This window comes from Sus scrofa, chromosome 4 (assembly GCF_000003025.6).
Source record: "Sus scrofa isolate TJ Tabasco breed Duroc chromosome 4, Sscrofa11.1, whole genome shotgun sequence".
NCBI classification, from domain to species: Eukaryota; Metazoa; Chordata; class Mammalia; order Artiodactyla; family Suidae; genus Sus; species Sus scrofa.
The window spans coordinates 88,649,107-88,668,196 of record NC_010446.5 but is presented as its reverse complement, the minus strand read 5'-3'; the positions used below and the strand labels follow the sequence as shown (position 1 = coordinate 88,668,196).

At 36.8% G+C, this 19,090-nt stretch overlaps 1 protein-coding gene across 6 annotated transcripts in view; it reads left to right on the top strand.

Annotated features, from left to right (window-relative positions):
* Window positions 1-19,090, top strand: part of ATF6 (activating transcription factor 6) — a 214,878-nt gene that overhangs the window by 137,960 nt on the left and 57,828 nt on the right. For all 6 annotated transcript variants that reach the window (XM_021089515.1, XM_021089512.1, XM_021089510.1 and 3 more), the window contains one exon: window positions 13,334-13,418. In XM_021089515.1, the coding sequence (XP_020945174.1) occupies window positions 13,334-13,418 (85 nt within the window). The remainder of the gene's footprint in view (window positions 1-13,333; window positions 13,419-19,090) is intronic.

The following is a 19,090-nucleotide window of genomic DNA, read 5'->3' as shown; positions in this document are numbered from 1 at the left end:
GCCATTGAGGTTATTTGATTTTACTCTGAGATTGGAAATCATTGGAGCATTTTGATGTACATTTTAGCAGGATCATTCTGGTTGCTGTGATGAGAGAAGATTTTAAGGAGGGAAGAGCAGAAGTGGGCAGACCATTAGGAGGCTATTATAATTATACGAACAATGGACTGATGGTTAGATTCTGGATATATTTAGAAAGTAGAATCAGTAGGTTTTGCTGGTGGATTGGATGTGGAATATGAGAAGAATACTGCGGGGATCCAAGGAGATGCAGGGACTCAAAAAAAGGACTTTGCCTGATGGCAGAAAAACCTGAAGGCAGGTTCCTAACCAAGAAAGGGAGCTCACCTGAACGGTACAAGGTACAAGCCGAAGGTGGGCCTCTGGACAGGATAAAAGCCTGCCTGAATGGTGCATGCTGAAAGTGGGATTCTGGTCAGGATAAAAAGCCTGCCTGAATGGTAGAGGGCAGGCCTCAGGTTACACAGCTCTCATTTTGAAGTTTATGGGGAAGAATTGGGGCTTTCCTGGGAAAGCAATTTCCATGTTTGCACTGGAAAACGTGGATTGTTTCTCGGGTAACCTAGTCTTTTCCTGTTTTGTTATTCAGTTTTCCTCAGTCTTTCCTGATTATTTGCTTATTATTCTTATTTCCCACCCTTATTTTCCTGTGGTGATTTGTGATTTAACAAAGTTACAATAATAATGTAATAGAAATTTCATCCTGAAGGACTTTTCCCTATTCATATCCAACTTAATATATAGTGTTTATCTGCTAACTAGTCACAGTAAACTTTAGAGTTAGGATTTTAATGAGGTTTATAGAAGTTAGACATATATTATTCTTGATCAAAAGAAACCCAGCTGTGAGTCTTGTCCTTGATTTTAGAAACATTTAGCGGTAGCTAGCTAAGCTGATTTGTATTTTCTCATACTGTTTCCCTGCCAAGGATGCTTTAAAGGTAGACACTAGTCTAAAGACAGATTTTTTTTTGTGTTTGTAACTTCTTCAGCTTGTGGGAATTGGCTGGCCATGAGATGGTTTGTGCTGAGTCTCCCCTTTCCCACATGATATGCTACACCTGTTTGTCCTTGATTTGTACGCATTAAATTTAGTTACGTTGAAGATTTTAGAATGTGATGAATTGCTACTGTACCATGTGATCAAAAAACAAAGCCTAATAGTTGACCAATGTACTTTTAACACTATGATGTAATCTGTAGTGAAAAACTGTCTATATAATCAACCACTTATGCTAATAAAATTTGAGCAGTTCAGCGCCCTGAAAGAAGGGACAAAGAGGCTGTCTCCGTAATTGTACATTCGCCGACGCCGTGTCCCTCTCCGATCGGGATGTATACCCCCTGGCTGCCAGAGCTGGCCTCCGGCAGAATACTACATTATTTTTGGCCTGAGCACCTGAGAAGAATGGCATTGCCCCTGAAATGAGAAACACTATTGAAGAAGCAAATCAGGAGCTTGGTTTTGGATGTTTTAACTACAAGATGTCCAAGGGGATATATTGAGTAGGCAGTTGGATATAGGAGTCAAGGCCATGGGAATGAAATGGATTAGAAATGTAAATTTGGGAGTCATCTGTGCATAGATAAAATTTAAAACCCTGAGACCAAATGAGACTACCAAGGAGTGAGAAGAGGTGTAAAAGAGGTGTAATGGGGACTTAAGCTCAGGAATGAGAAAGGGGTGTATTTGGTGTTGAGAGTAAGAAAAATGGATGAGTCCAAGACGATTTTCTTTCTATTTGGATAACTAAATAGAAATGGATGAGTCAACAAAAATAAGAAACCACAAGGAAGATAAACTGTAGTTTAAAGACCCTATTATAGAGTATTCCAGTGGAGATGTTTAATGAACAGTTTTAAATATGGGTCTTCAGTTAGGTTTTGAGAGGTTTGAGCCAGAAATGTACTTTAAGTCCTGGAACTAGATGAGAATGGCAAGGGATGGGAATTCCCGTCATGGAATCCAGCTAGTTTCCATGAGGATGTGGATTTGATCCCTGTGGGTTAAGGATCTGGCATGGCCGTGAGCTGTGGTATAGGTAGCAGACACAGCTTGGATCTGGCATTGCTATGGCTGTGATGCAGGCTGGCAGCTGTGGCTCCAATTTGACCCCTAGCCTGGAAATTTCCATATGCCTCAGATGCAGGCCTAAAAAGAAAAAAGAAAAAAGAAAAAAAAAAGGAATGCCAAGGGATGATATGGAATGAAAAGATTCACCTCTGAGAAACACCTATAATAATATGGGATGTGGTGGAAGAGAAGGCAACAACAGCATTGGAGGGAAATGAGCACTAAGAATTTGAGGAGAGAAAGTTCATGTCAGATGCTGCACAGAGAAATCTAGGGTGAGCAGTGGATAAAAGCAAATAGCTTTGACAATTAGAATATAATATTTATGAAGACATTTAAGTAGAATGCTGTTAACAGAGTCAGTTTTCATTACTTGGAACATCAAATGGGAGATAAGGAAGACCACTGATTTATGACTCAATCTATTGTATTTTTTTATCTACCTAAAATAATGCCATGATTAATTAAAATTAGTATTTTTGGAAGATGTTAGGTTAGACATTAACTAGCAATATCAAATATGTCAGAAATGAAATTAAAGCTCTATGCCAGTAATGTTTCTTTGTTGTAAACATCAGAAACCTAATGTAACTTGAAGTAGAAACTGCTAACATTAAGCAGAAAAGGAATTTATTGGAAGGCTTTTTGTTAGTTCACAGATTCCATGGAAGATTGGAGAATTCAGCTTGGAACATGGAAGGAGCCAGGAACACAGTCATTGTCTCAACTCAAGTTAGGTTAGGACAGTCCACTGCTGGATACCCCACAGCTTGCTAGCACTGCTTGGCAGACTCTCATCACTGCTATGAATAATTTGTATTTCTCTGAGTCTTTATTCACTAATACCCAAATCTTTGAATTTAAAGGGAGAATCTTACTAAGCTTAGGTACTTAGGCCCATGCCCTAGCTGCAAGGGATCTGGGAGAGAGGCAGTGTCCCCCTGCTTCCGGCTTCTGTAATTAGAGGTATTTCCCTCATAAAAGCCCTCTCAACGGTGATACCAACAAGTAGAAAAGCTATTGGCATGCTGGATTGCCAAAATCAACAACTAGTACTATAAAAACTAAGTACCAAATCTTGAAGACTTAGGGAAAATAATTTGAAATTCACATGACCAAAATGAAAATTATTTAATAAGCTCAGGAATATAAGCCATAGCTTGCCTTACCAATATTAACTATCAAGAATTTCAAATTAAAATCTTGGCTCTGATCTCTCTTGCTTTTATACCTTATCGTATAGGCCCTTCAGTATCCTCTCATCTCGGATCTCTGGGCCCCTGTAACACCTACACTGGGATTCATGTTGGCAGCCTGGTCAAACCAAATGGAGGCGCCACTTCTGAACCTAGTAGTAGGAGCACATTTCTAAGGATGAGATTAGTCTCAGCTAGACCTGGATGGATATTAGGAGTAGCTGTGACCTTTTGAAGGCAGAAGGAGGAAAATAACACAAGCCAAAGAGCAAATTGTGTTGAGACTGGGGGAAAAGTGCTTCATGCCTTAGCAGAAGCTGAGCTGAGGGACTGAGTGGGGTAAGAGACATGGCAGTGGAAGGAAGCAGAGAAAGGCATGTGTCCTACAGATAGTTGCTGCACAAATTCTTCAAATAACTAGGCTTATGATAACCTTTTTTTTTTGTTTTTTCCTTTTTTTTTTTTTTTTTTTGCTACTAGGATTTAACTTGATTTTTAAAGGTGTTTCCTTGTTAGAAGAATATTATGAAGTCCCCCCACAGAGTGAGAAAACCCTTTATCTATGTAATTCAAATAAAACTAGACTTTTTTGTTTGCCCTTTTAAAAGACTAATTTTGGTGTAGTGACATATCGAAAAGAAACACAAATCCAGAATTTCAAAAACTTGGTAAGTAATGTAGCCCTTTGATGGAGTCTCTTGAAGATATTGTAAACGGGATATTAAATCAAACAATAGACAGCGAAACAACCCCTCGCCCCTCTAGCACCGCCCCCCCACCCAAAGCACACAGAGTCACTGCCCCAGTCTCTCTTCTGTCAGACAAAAGCCTCAGCCCAGGCTAGCATTCAACTCTTTTCCACCCTTCCAACTTCCAGATTTTTTTCCCTGCTAACTCATGCTTTTTTAAAAAAATTTAAACAAATGTAACTTCTTCCAACTCTCCTCTCCAGCTATAATCTCACCCCCTACCACACACTATCCAGCAGTGCTTTAAAAAACAAACAAAAAAAAAACCCTCAGAAAAAGCACAGAGTAAAACCTTTGAATTCTTATGCTTTAGTTATTTTTCCTCTGCCCTTTTTAAAAGTAAAGGGCATGAAATATCAGGGTGTCTTCCTTTGTTGAATTTATAGACTGTTTATGACAGTTGGCACCAGTGTTTGTGAAAAGAGGAATAATGAGAAGTCACCGTAGAAATAGGCCAGATCAGTAGGGACCAAATTATGAAGAGCTTTCATTTCTAGACTTGGGAGTCTGGATCACTTGTAAGTGCCTGTCACTCTCAGTTTCTTTTATTCAGACTGGACAGTGGCTCTCAACTTTGAGATAGAAAGAAAGAAACCTAGACAGCAGTGTTGGTGCCCATGCTCATGCTTCCTGTTGCATTTCCTCAAGGACTTCTCTGATCTCAAACTTTTGGGTCCTTTAAAAAAAATATTTCTAACACTCTGTGTGTGTGTGTGTGTGTGTGTGTGTGTGTGTGTGTCTTTTTAGGCGCGGCATATGGAGGTTCCCAGGCTAGGGGTTGAATTGGAGCTGTAGCTGCTGGCCTACACCATAGCCACGCTACATCTGCAGCCTACACCACAGCTCACAGCAACACCAGACTCTTTTTTTTTTTTTTTTTTTTTAACCTGCAATTACATTTTTTTAAAATTTTAAGTAAATGTAATATTTTGTTATCTCTCTGGTAGCTTCTCCTCTGTATTTCCTATTTTTTTATTATTTTATTATTCAAATGAATTTATCACATCTGTAGTTATTTAATGATCATAACAATCTAATTTCACAGGATTTCTATCCCACAGCCCAAGCACATCCCTGCACCCCCCAAACTGTCTCCTCCGGAGACCATAAGTTTTTCAATGTCTGTGAGTCAGCATCTGTTCTGCAAAGAAGTTCAGTCTGTCCTTTTTTCAGATCCCACATGTCAGTGAAAGCTTTTGATGTTGGTGTCTCACTGTATGGCTGACTTCACTTAGCATGATAGTTTCTAGGTCCATCCATGTTGCAAAACATGCTGGTATTTCGTTCTTTTTAATGGCTGAGTAATATTCCATTGTGTATATGTACCACATCTTCTTGATCCACTCCTCTGTCGATGGACATTGAGGTTGTTTCCATGCCTTGACTATTGAAAAGAATGCTGCAATGAACATTGGAGTACATGTGTCTTTACAAGTCGTGGTTTTCTCTGGATAGATGCCCAGAAGTGGGATTGCTGGATCAAATGGTAGTTCTATTTTTAGTTTTCTGAGGAATCACCATACTGCTTTCCACAGTGGTTGCACCCATTTACAATCCCACCAACAGTGTACTAGGGTTCCTTTTTCTCCACACCCTCTCCAGCACTTCTTGTTTGTAGACCTTTTGATGATGGCCATTCTGGGTGGAGCAGCACCAGATTCTTAACCCACTGATCGAGGCCGGGGATCGAACCTGCGTCCTCATGGATACTAGTCAGATTTGTTCCCATTGAGCCACGATGGGAACTCCTCAAACACTTCTATTAGTGCTTTCTGTGTACCAAGTCACTATTCCAAGTGCTTTAAAGTATTAACTTGTTCAGTCTTTACTAACAGTCCATGTGGTAGGTATTGTCCCTATTTTACTGATGAGAAAACAAGGGCTTAGGGAGATCAAGGCACTTGCTCTAGATCCTACAGCTAAAAATTAGTCGGTAGAGGCAGAATTTAAGTCCAGGAGGTACAGGTCCAGAGTTCACTCTCCTTATCTCCGTGTCTTGCTGACCACTGCTTGCATAGTGGTGTCCTGGAACTGTCTGCATTAGAATCACCAGGGATACTTGTTTAAACCAGATAAAACGGAATATTTTGGCCCACCTCAGACTTACTGTATCAATTTCTTTGTGGGGAGTAGGGAACCTAGGTTTTTATATTGTAAAGTCTTGTAGGTGATTCTGATACATATCCTTTGTTAAGAACTTCTGTTTCAGAGGAACTTGCTACTGTTACCAAGTCCACTTTTGATCCTGGCTTCTTTTGAGCATAAGACTAACTGCTTTCTATGGGATCCTAATTATTACCGAAGTTAAAATTAATACTGTTATACTGTACTTTGCCTTTTAAGTGATTTCTACCTGAAATTTAGCTGAAGTCCTTTCTAGAACAGTATTTGACCAATGAAAACAAAAATTTTAAATTTTTCCACAAATTCGTTATTTCTGAAAAATTCACTTTAAAACTGAATGGAAACTGAGAACTTGCTGTTCTATTTATGATGAGAATAAAAAGAACTATACTAAGTTCTGGAAAGTATACCTATATGATACAAAAAGAGATCTCTCTGGATTATGGAACAGGTCTATATAGTATCATATCTCCCTCCTGAGAAAGGACTGCAGCTGGCAACAAAGCTCAGTTTCCAGTATAGACAAGTGTTTAGTCTGGCTGTTTTGCTAACACAGGAGCCCAAGAGAAAATTTGTCCACTAAGGTAGATAAATTGGATTATTAAAGATTATGAATTAAAATTTTAAGGGAGTTAAAAGAAATTTAAGGAACATATTTTTTTTTCACCTTGTTATTTGCCTTGTCAAGCCCAATCTTTCCTAAAATGTACTTTACAGATATTTTATAGTCCTTCCTATTCCACTGTGTGAAACCAAGATCAAAATCGCTTTGGAAAGAAAAGGATCAAGATCTTTAGAGAAGACCAGGGAAATATCCAGGCACTAAGAATCACGCTAGAAGAGATTCCTTTAGAAATATAAATTAAGTAGGCCCCCTCTTCTACCTTTAGAAGATTGTAGAATCACTGATACGAAGGAATTAGCTAGAATAATGTCTCCTCATATTCCTATCCCCCTACTTAAACACATGGAACATTTGAGTCTACTCTTGTACAAGTTTACCCCATTCCCATGGCCTCTGCCTAGAACTTTAAAAAAATGATTTTTTTTGGTTTCAACCCAATATTTCCCCCATTTTTTCCCAACAAAAAGTAATTCTCTTAGATATCTATATTTAACTTTCCTTGAAGTGTTTCCTAATTAATCTCTTTTCTCAGAAAACTTGTTGACTCAAGATGCTGTAGCCTCCAACTCTCCCTCTGTCCCTTCCCCATGCTTTGCTTTCATAGCATATCTGTAGGATGCAAGTTATTTCTCAAGAAATTTACTTCCTGACAGTAGTCCTGAGTAAGGTCAGTTTTTAAAAATGAAACATCTTATAAACATTATGTCTGACAAACTCTCATATGGTTAAATCAAAATTTAGTGTTTGGTCTTTTTCCTTTATAAAAGGCTTTTTGGGATTGTCAACACTCTTGGCCACTCAAAAAATGATTGATAACACGTTTCAGGGGTCCTAATATATTTTCCTAAATCACATACAGTCCAGCCTTTGAAAAAGCTCTGTATCATAGATGACAAAGTTTTGAAGTTTGATGACCTCAAATTATTGAATGAAGTATTATGAAGTCAAAGACACATAACCAGCATTTTATCTAAGAGCTTTCTTTAGGGAAAACAATCCTACCCTGGTTTAGAAACACTTTTCCTGAAACTCTCGTCAAGAGAGAAGAAAGATTTGGAGGCTACTGTCTTATTCTTGGGAAAGTTTGCAAGGAATAATTTTGACCATGAAACTCAAAATTAATTCCAGGTTTAAAAAAGAGACACATATAAGTACTAGGTTGAACATTATGAAATTACTGAGATTTAACTCACAAAAATGACAATTTTGGATGATTCAGTTGTATACCTTTTTGTGTGAATAAAAGGGGAGTTCAAGGTCAGTTGGGCAGTTTTGGGGACTTCCTGTAGAGTTTGATATGAGAACTATGTCGTAGTGCAAAACTTGAGTTTGCACTTATTAGGATATCAAGCTGATTTTTCCTCTGGTGAACTTGCCCGCATTCTTAGATTTGAATTTAGTGTCAAAATTTTCCTCTTCTCAAAATGTAAACCTTGGCTTACTCTCGGGCCATCTGTTGTGCACTAAGCTTTGATTTATTCTTCCTCTGGCTATCATGAATACTAATGGTGCAGATGCAAACTTTACATTTCCTTTTATTAGTCTGTAGTTTTATTGCATACATTAGTGGCACAAATACTGCATTCATATTAGTTATTTCTATTTAACTGTTTCTAGTTCGGGGATGAGTAATATACTTTGCTTATGTTTTTACTATGATGGGAAGTTCTACATCATAGACATTTTGATAAACTTTTAAATGATTACACTCTACTTAATTTTACTACTACTGAATTTTTTTTACAATTTTTGTTTTCAGGATATGTCACTATGTGTGTTTATGTATTTTAATGATTTCAAATTTCCTAATTGCCTTTGCTTTTTAATTGCTTTGAATGAACACATTTCAGTATAACTACTAGAAAATAACATTAATTCAGCATGTTGTGAATTTGATAAATAACTTTGAAAGGGCTACTTTTAATGACTGCTTTGGCCCTTTTATTTTTAAGGTTTGATATGCTTTTCAACTTGTTTGGCAGCTTGAAAGATACTTGGTAAGGTAAATGAGGTAGTGATAGTAGAAACAAAACTCTCTAGGAAAGGAAAATAGATTAGAGAAAATTAATTACAAAGCTATTTTTTTAAATGTGGATAAATGCTGTTTTTATTTTTTATCTGGATTTTAACAATTTTCTGTGTTGGAAAATCAGCCCCATCCCTGTAATCCAGTGGCTATGGATCAAATATAAAATGTCAAGAGGCCATTGTTATTAATGCGGGCCTGATTTATAAAACTTTTTGACTGATAGAGGTTCATGTTGGTCTAAGTGAAAACTGCTTACTATCACCAGTGCAGCGTGTTGCAGACCAAGTTTCCCTCATCCCTATGGGACATGGTTAATATTAAATACTAAATATTAAATCCTTTCTATCCAAAGTAAAGGGCTGTAGCCTTGAGCCAGAGTTTCCTAATATAAGAAAAGCTGTTTCACCAAGTACGGTAGAGACTAACGGATAATATGTTGTTTAGTTAACAAAATGGTGTAAAGTGGGAGATCATTTTTGTTAAAAGATGTGTGTATGTATGTATACAAAAGATATGTATGTATATTTTATTTCCTTTAATTATGTAAATGTGCATTCATTAGTCAAGTTTCAAGGTAAGGCAATTTTTTTTGAGTCCAGGTCTACTAGCATTCCACATTGTCTTTCCTACATAAACTACACTCCCAGCGCTCTTCTTTACATTCTGTATTTTTATCAGTTATGTTGTATTTTATTAAATTACACAATTAGTAACAAACACACTTAGCAAAAGTAGTTTTGGAAAAATACACAATTAATTATGAGTGTTCAGTGTGCTAAGGGCATGAGTTAGTAAGTTTTATAGGGGGAGGAATAGGAAGGGTCATTTAACCTAGTAAGTTGGCTTAAGTTGAGGTCAGTTTCTACTCTACATACATAAGTGGAATGAGCATTTAGTAGGACCTCAATTTTATTGTGTTTTATTATCATAACCTTTAGCTGAGCAAATATGGCCCTATTCTTTTGGATAAGTTAGTCTCCAGTGCTTTAGCACTCTTAAAAAGAGAAGAGACAGGATGCTGTATTGTGCACTAACATTTTATCTCTTTTTAACAAAGTGCTTGAAAGAGGGGATTGAGAGAACTGTATGAAAATAGTGTGTTTTCTCATGCACAGTATTGCATAACATTGGAAAACTGATGCTTTATTCTCATAGTGAAATGTTTTGGTATTTTCCCACCAGTGTTTCTCTAACTTCCTCTGGGAATAAAAATAACAAAGTGTTGATTATAATATTTGTCCACATAGTTTCCCCCCTGAAGATGTCCCTTGGTATCTCAGTCCTATAAAGGCTTTTTAGGAGTCCATTTGAAGATATCTTAAAGTTAGTGACATAGTTTTGAATGACAGTGGCAAAACATATCATATATGTCTCTATGGCAACATCTTTTTTCTGCTTTTTATTTTTAAGTAGCTTCACCTTTGTTGCAGTTAGAGTATATTAATTGAAAAGAGTTTTGTTCATTCATCTAATTGTACTGGTACTGTTCCAGGATTGAATTTCCTGTACAAGTTCTTTAATAAATAAGAAAGGGGGTTTGGAAGGAAATACATCACGGAGGCTAGATAACAAATATGGGTTCTTTTATGCTGTTAAAAAGAGTAAAGCTATCTCCGATTACTTTAACCCTTACTGAGATTTCTCTTGAATAAACACCATTAATAGTATTTCACAAATTTATAACTACTAGGTTTAGTACTCAGTGACAGAAAATCCAAAATAATGGTGGCTGAGACAGATTAGAAGTTTGTCTCTCTCCCATATGTAAGTTCTAGAGGTCTTACAGTAACTCCTTGATCATCACTGTTCCCAGCTCCTTCTATCTTGTTGCTCCATAATCCTCAGATTGCAGTTTCCATCTCACAGTCCAGGATAGCTCCTCCAGATCTCACAGTCACATTATCTGCATTCTAGCTAGCAGGGAAGAGAAAAGGGAAGGAGGGAGGTTGCCTTCCACCATCACCCCCTTGACAAAGTTGCATGCACCATTTCTCTTGACAGACCACCGACCAAAATTTGAATGTATGGCTTCATTTGGTTGCAAGGGAATATTGTTTATTCTCGGTGGCTTTGTGTCCAACTAAATATGGAAGATTCTATTTCTACTCTGTTATAGAAGGGAAAGCAGACACTTGGCCACAAACGACTGTTTCTGCCACAATTGGCATTCTTTCCCTGACACAATAAAAGCCTGAATTTATGTTCTTTAAAAGAAAATATCTTCTGTAGCACAATGTGAATACATGGCAGGTCACTATACCTAGTAAATTTTTTCTTAATGGTAAGAAGTCAATGAATATTTGTTGATTGACTCCTTTGTTTCTGGAGATGTCACTAATAGAATTAGTAAAATGCCATAAAAAAGAGTGGGATGAACACAGTTGGAGAGAAAAAGTGATTGAAAATTCATTATTGTGGCAAGAAGCATTTGAGGAAGTCAAAGTAAATGCTAAGTGAAGCAACTACCCTGTCCCAGGTGTGTGTATGTATAAATTATTTTTGTAATATAAAATAAACACAGAGTTTGTAGTATACCAGCTTTGATTCCCTGTAATTCTAACTTATAGGAATTTTGGTAAAAAAGCACTTTAAATTATAGGTTTCCCCCCCAGTTTGAGAACTTTTAATAATTAGATATAAGGCAGGGTAACTGTAATAGTTTTTATGCATTCAAAATGTGGTCTTTCTTTTTCAAAATTAATAATTTTTTTGGTTTTCTGTTGTAAAAGTAACTACTTTGTTAGAAATTTAATGAAGAGAGAAAGTAGGAGGCATTATGTTAAGAAAATCATGTTTTAAATGTTTAATGTAACATCTAGATCTTAGCAGGAAACTCAGATTTAATTCTGAGCCTGGCCTTAACCCATGACCAATGGAATCTAAGTGTGTTTATTTTTACAGTAGCCTTAATTGGGGGCTTGTAAGTTTGTTGGTTTGTTTTCTCATTCAATTTTGGTGATCTTGAAACAATATTTTAATTATAGGAGTTCAGCTATTTATAATTTTCATGGCATGAAGATCGGCAAATTTTGTTTTGTCTTGGCCACCATATGTTATCTTACTTCAGAGATGTGTGATCTTTGTGTCTAACAATGCACTTAAAAAAAAAAAAAAAAAACCCTCCTATGCTGCAATGCTGGAATTCTAACAGAACAATCACTCATCTTCCCCCTCTTTTTAAAAAAACTTGTTCTCATGGAGATATTGCCTTGAATTAGACAAAGAGCAAGCAGATACTAGAAATGTTTTCTGTACAGTTCTGTTCATGTACATTAATTTCAGTTTGTTTTTCGCAGTCTAGGTTTTTTCTTAGCTCTGCTGTTAATTACATTTCATAGTAATATTGATTTTGAACTAAGTTGCATTGAATTTTCATCACTCAGCTATGTCAAATTCTACTTGATGTGTCCTTCTATATAGAAAGTTTATTGAATGATGAAACAAATGAACAAAGGAACAAGAAAGAAAGCAAGAGGAGTTAGACTGAGGGTTGGCTTTCTTTCCATTTTAACCACATTCCCTTAAATGGAAACACTAGTGCACATTTTTTTCCTTTTTGCTATGACAATTCCCATGTTTTTGCTAGGAAAAAGCGGAGTTATTGAAAATAATAATTAACATCAAACTCGTAAGTTATTTACAGTCAGCTTTGGAATACCTACAGATGTACATACCTTTTCCAAAACACTCATACTTCCCCCTTTTTGAAGCCAAACTCCTCTTGGCTCATTCTTACTTCAGTTTTTGTGTGGTTGGAAACCAGAAACCTCAGATGCCCTGAGTCACTTAAAGATGATCAGAAGTTGACAGTATTACATTTAGAACTATGTAATTGTGCTAGGGATGCATTTATATATATAACTCTTCCATGAAGCTGTGTACTTTTTAAAGGCAAGAATTTTACATCTTCTTTAGTAGTATATACCTATTGCTTACCAAAAAGAAGTCTAGCACTGTGGCTGCTTCAAAGGGAGAAGAGGCTAAGCAGGCAAGATTCTTTTATATATTGATAATTTGGGATCAGAATTTTTTTTGGTGGGGCAATATTCCTCTTCTTTTAAAAAGAAGTTTTGAAATGACTCTGTTGGATAGGTAATATCAGTATCTTGGGACATTATCTAGTCTAGCCACCTTGTTTTTAGGACTGAAAGTAGATCCAGATCTTACAGCTATTCCATGGCTGAACTAGAATTAAAATCCCTCTGTTCTGAATGCTTGACCAGTACTCTTTATAGTATACTGCAACATATGAGCTATCAGAACCTAGGAGTATTCCAAGAATACTACATAATACTTGGTAATGATAGTCACTCAGTAAATCATAATGTTTATTGCATTATGAATGAATGAATCATAAAATGATTTGTAGTAAATTACCCTGCAGTCAGATTCAAATAACTGTCATTTTTTTTTTCTCATCCCAATGAAATGTTGGCATCTTCGAAACTCTGAATTTGGCTTGTTATAGGACTGAGCCAATTGTATGTGTAACAAATTGTTCTTTGTTAATCTTAGGATCACCTGCTATTACCAGCTACCACCCATAACAAGACCACAAGACCAAAGATGTCAATTGTATTGCCAGCAATAAACATAAATGGTAAGTTGAACTTTTGATTTATGAATGACATGGGATTGCTTTGTTTAACCTAGATTATCTGGATTAACTAAAAACACTTAAAGTATTCATTTGGTCTGGTAATATATCCATGCATTAATTTTGAAACAATTTCCTACTGTTTTCACAAAATGTTACTTTTAAATTTCTATACTTTTTTTTAAATTAAAAGGTTTAAAGTTATTTTTTAAATTACTACATTTTTGAAAGAAAAATTCATTCTCTCTTATTTACAAAATTGGGAAAGTCAACATCTTTACTCATCTGTATACTTGTTGTCTGGGTCCTTTCTGATTATACATGCTATTTAAGAAGTATCTGCTGTGTTCTAAGAATTTGTAGGTTAGGTTTTTGGAACTCAAAGCAGTTTCCTATATTATATAAATGGTGATATGATTCCTAGACCAATCCTCAGAAGCCTATTTATTTTTAACCTATAATACTGATGAATTTGGTATTGATAGTATTACTATTGCATTTTGTTCTAGCACTAGTGATGGGTATTAAATACAAATACAAATAATACTATAACATTCCAAGAGAAGCCAAAGATGTTAAGGCATAGTGTACTTGCTTAATAGTTTAGGAAGAGAAATAAAATGTGCACAGCAGTCACTGTACTCCAAAAATAAAGTCCCATAAGGAATAAGCAGAGTACTAAAGAAGTTTAATAAAGAGATGACTTCCAGCTGGATTCTTCATGGAAAAGAGCAATAGCTCACTCCCAATGCCAGCTGCATGTTATAAAGGAGCATAGTGTATATTGTTGACTAATTGCTTTCTCTGACACATCATACTAGGTTCTAATGAAACTAAGAGGATTGGCTGTCCCTCCTCAAGTCCACTTATGTGGTGTAATAGAACCACTGGTAAATTTTCTGTCTGGTAATGAGAACCTCATAGTTTAATGACTAAGACAAAACTGAAAAGCCCTTTGAGCTTATTATCTACATTTTAACCAGTCCACATTCTGATTGATGATCATGATTAAGCCACAAAATACAATTATAAAACAAAACCCTAGGATTCTAGGTAGAGTCCAATAAAATTTAGTCTTAGAGGAAAAGTATTAGATACCTGTTGTACATTTTGAGACCACAGAGGACTATAGAATTTCAATTAGCTATGTACAGACAGCTTGTCAGAACTTCTTAGGAGGCAGCTTTATATACATAAAATAAGACATTTTTTGTTAAAGCATAAAAGAATTATGATATTTTCTTAATCTTTCAAAGAATATAGAATGTTTTGAATATATGTTTTGAATGTTTTGAATGTTTTGAATATAGAATTTTCAAAGAATATAGAATATGTTCAAAGAATATAGAATATAGAATATAGAAGTATGCCTTCAATAAAGGCATACTTCTGAAGATTTCATGAACCCATCATATTACAACTTCAAGTGGAACAGCATATTCCAAAGTGTAATATACTCCAAAGAATATACTTAGGAAATATTTATTCTTATTCTATAGGTACCTAGATTTCTCTGCTTGAACCATAATAGATTTAACTTTTGGTCAGTTTATGCTCAGAAAAGCTCTGGTCTAAGCTTCAACAAGGCCGACTTCACTTGATTTTGTTGTTTTGATCTCAGGTTCTTATAAAATAAAACCAGGCATTCTTTTGCATAACAGTGAGCTATCTGTGCTAATCTAAGAACAAGAAGATGCTGTTTGACTTTGATTATCTTGGCCAGGGGGCTAATTTTTGAAAATGAGCCTTTTCATGGATTTGAAAAAATACAATAACTAGAGAATCATTTTCTTTCTAATCTGGTTTGGATTTCTTTGTAAATAAGTTATGTTTTGTTTACCTTTTTAGGATATAGTAGGCAATTAGAAAAGTTGAGATTCAAATTTGAGAAATAGTGACCGAGGAAATTCTGTTGTGGCTCAGCGGGATTACGTGTCAGTGAGGATTCAGGTTCAATCCCTGGCCTTGCTCACTGGGTTAAGGATCTGCCATAAGCTGTAGTGTAGGCTGCAGATGTGGCTAGATCCCATGTTGCCATGGCTGTGGTGTAGGCCTGCAGGTGCAGCTGTAAAAAGAAAAAAGAAATGCTTGAGTATATTATCAGGCATCTAGTATTGTGCTGCATCCTCAGTCTCTTTTCTGAAAAGTCCTTTCACCTTCTTGCTCTATGGAGGCTGCTTCTCAAATTAGAGTTTGATTTTTCTTCTCCACCTCATACACCTCTGAGCCTGCAAATGGGGTGGGTAGTACTCTTGCTCCCCACTACAACTTGCAAATGATCTCTCCTTTCTTCTTCAGTCTCCCTAACATCTTTCAAGTGTGTAACATTCCTCTTACCCTTCTTTGTTGCTATCTACTACCCCACCTTCACTGATGACTCCCCACTGCTTTTGTCAACTCTTTGCCATGCAAATTTCAACATCTACATAGAGGACCTATCCTGCACAGTGGCTTCTTTTGATCTTTTATTCTGCACTACCTCAGCCTCCCATCCACACAATCATACTCTAGACCTCATTATCATTGTAGTGGCACTGCCTTTGAAATCTCTTTAAGCATCCCACTCTGTTACTTGCTCTCCTGCTGTAATACACATATTCCAACTACTCTCTGACCTCACAAATCTCCAGTCTTCTGACCCTACCGCTTTTCTGTGTCCATTCCATCCATAATGGCTACATTCCTCTTTACCCAGCCTACATTACATGTCCCATACAATCACTACTCTCTTGCAATCTACCCTCCCTGTCTCCTTTTTCTGCTTAAGTCTCACTTGTCTGTAAAAATCTCACTCTAGTTAAATCCAGTTATTCTGTATATGTCTGCTCTTAAGCAGCTGAAAATTATTACAAAATATCATCCATGCAGATCAAGTAGATTCACTTTAAATTTATGACCGTTAATTCCAAAGGAGCATTCAATACAGCCTGTCATAGCTGGTACATTCACTTGCCTTCTCTTTGAAACAGGAATTTCTTACCTTTTCTTTTCAAATCTCCAACATCCACTCTCCCCACCTCTCAGCTGACGAATTCATCAAACACTACATTGAGAAAATAGATGTAATCATATAAGAGCTACCCCATCATTCCACTACCAGCAGCCCAGCTGCATCTACACCCACAAATGCCTTCCTTCTAATGGCACTAGGAGAAAAGTCTCTTCCACTGAGTTCTAAATCCCAGCTTTGCTACTTATAGTTGAGCAAGTTAATTAACTTTTTTGTGTACCTCAGCTTCCTGTAAAAGGAGATATTAGTAATACCTTCCTCTTAGATTTGTGTGAGTTAAATGAGCAAAAATGCTTTAGGGAGTTCCCTGGTGGCCTAATGGTTAAGGATCTGGTGTGGTCACTGCTGTGGCCTGGATATGATCCCTAGCCCTGAAACTTTCACATGCCTTGGGTGCAGCCCAAAAAAAAAAAAAAAAAAAATTGCTTTGAATAGTGCCTGGCTGTTTTCAGGTTACTCACTATGTTAACTAACTTTGTCACTATTGTCATTGTGATCATTATTATTATTATCTAAGGGACTTCTTCCTTTTGGAGCCTGCATTCTAGCCCCTCTCATAGTTTCAAAGGTTTTGCGCCTTCATTTTTATCCTTTCTATCCTGAATGATCAGTTTCTTCTCTACTGGATCATCCCCATCAACATACAAAATATCTTAATATTACTTCAGGTATAGGGAGACTCTCTTAACTCTACGTTCTATTTCTCTGCTCCTTTTCATAGCAAAACTCTTGAGAGGGTTACCTGTACTTGTTGCCTCCATTTGCTTATCTCCCACTCTGTCCTCTGCTCACTCTCATCTAGCTTTTGATCCAATTGAAATGCCTTTGTAAGAGGGCACCAATGACTAGTATCTTTCCAGTCATGGAGACAATATCATGTCTCAATGTTTCATCTTATCTGACCACTCAACTATGTCAATACCTCTCAGTATTTGACATGGTTGACTGTTCCCTCTTTTTTTTTTTTTTTTCAGTCCTTTTAACTTTTATTTTTAAAAATTTCAAATCTACAGAAAAGTTGAAAGACAATGAGTATATGGAGACTCTTTACCTAGATTCTACTAGTTAACACTTTTCCACATTTGCTTCATCTTTATCTGATTATCTATTTACACTCACATGTGTTTTCAGAAAAAAACAACCATTGAAGCGTTAATTGTAGATATTTTGACACTTCACCTCTAAATACTTGATTGTGCATCTCCTAAGCAAGGGATGTTCTCCTACATAAGCACAATAAAATGACCACACCATAGTTTAACATTGCTACAATACAGTTTAATATATATTCAGTATATATTCATATATGTTCAATTTTTTATATTTGTCCCTAAAATATTCTTTATAGCTTTTGGGGAGAGGGATTCAGAATCCAATCAAAGGTCATACATTGCATTTACTTGTCACACCTCCTTAGTCTCCTTTTATCTACAACAGCTCTTCTGCCCTTTTAAGAATTGTTTTTCTTTCTTTTTTTTTTTTTTTTTTTGTCTTTTCGCTATTTCTTTGGGCCCCTCCCACGGCATATGGAGGTTCCCAGGCTAGGGGTCGAATCGGAACTGTAGCCACTGGCCTACGCCAGAGCCACAGCAACGTGGGATCTGAGCCGCGTCTGCAACCTACACCACAGCTCACGGCAACGCCAGATCATTAACCCACTGAGCAAGGGCAGGGACTGAACCGGCAACCTCATGGTTCCTAGTCGGATTCGTTAACCACTGTGCCATGACGGGAACTCCAAGAATTGTTTTTCATGACATATACATTTTTTAGATGATTTCCCACCTTTACTGTAATGTTCGCCTTTACCATTGAGCTTTCCCATTCATAATTTTCTTGTTTCTAGCTGTGTCCTTTTCTTTTCTGTCTAGTGAAGTTCCTTTGGCATTTGTTGTAAATCTGGTTTGATGGTGCTGAGTTCTCTTAGCTTTATCTTGTCTGTAAGGCTTTTTTTGGGGGTGGGGGTACACCCACGGCATATGGAGGTTCCCAGGCTAGGGGTCTAATCGGAGCTGTACCTGCTGGCCTATGCCACAGCCACAGCAATGCAGGATCTGAGCCGCATCTACAATCTATACCGTAGCTCATGGCAACGCCGGATCCTTAACCCACTGAGCAAGGTCAGGGGTTGAACATGTGTCCTCATGGATGCTAGTCAGATTTGTTAATCACTGAGCCATGACAGAAACTCCAGAGCTTTTGATTTCTTCCTCTAATCTGAACCAGAGCCTGTTGGGTGGAGTAGTCATTGTAGGTTTTTCCCTTTCATCACTTTAAATACATCATGCCACTCCCTTCTGGACTGCAGAGTTTCTGCTGAAAAATTAGCTGATAATCTTATGGGGCTTCCTTTTATGTTATTTGTCCCTTTTCCCTTTATCTTTAATTTTTGTCAATTTGATAAATATGTGTCTCATCATGTCTCTCATTGGGTTTATCCCTCCGTATTTCCTAGACTTGTGTGTATCTTTTCCCATTTTAAGAAAGTTTTCAGCTATTATCTCTTCAGATATTTTCTCCGGCTCCTTCTCTCTCTTCTCCTTCTGGGCCCCTATAATGTGAATATTGGTGCATTTAATGTTATCCCAGAGGTCTCTTATGCTCTCGTTTCTTTTCATTCTTTTTTCTTTATTCTGTTCAGCAGCAGCAGTGATTTCCACCTATC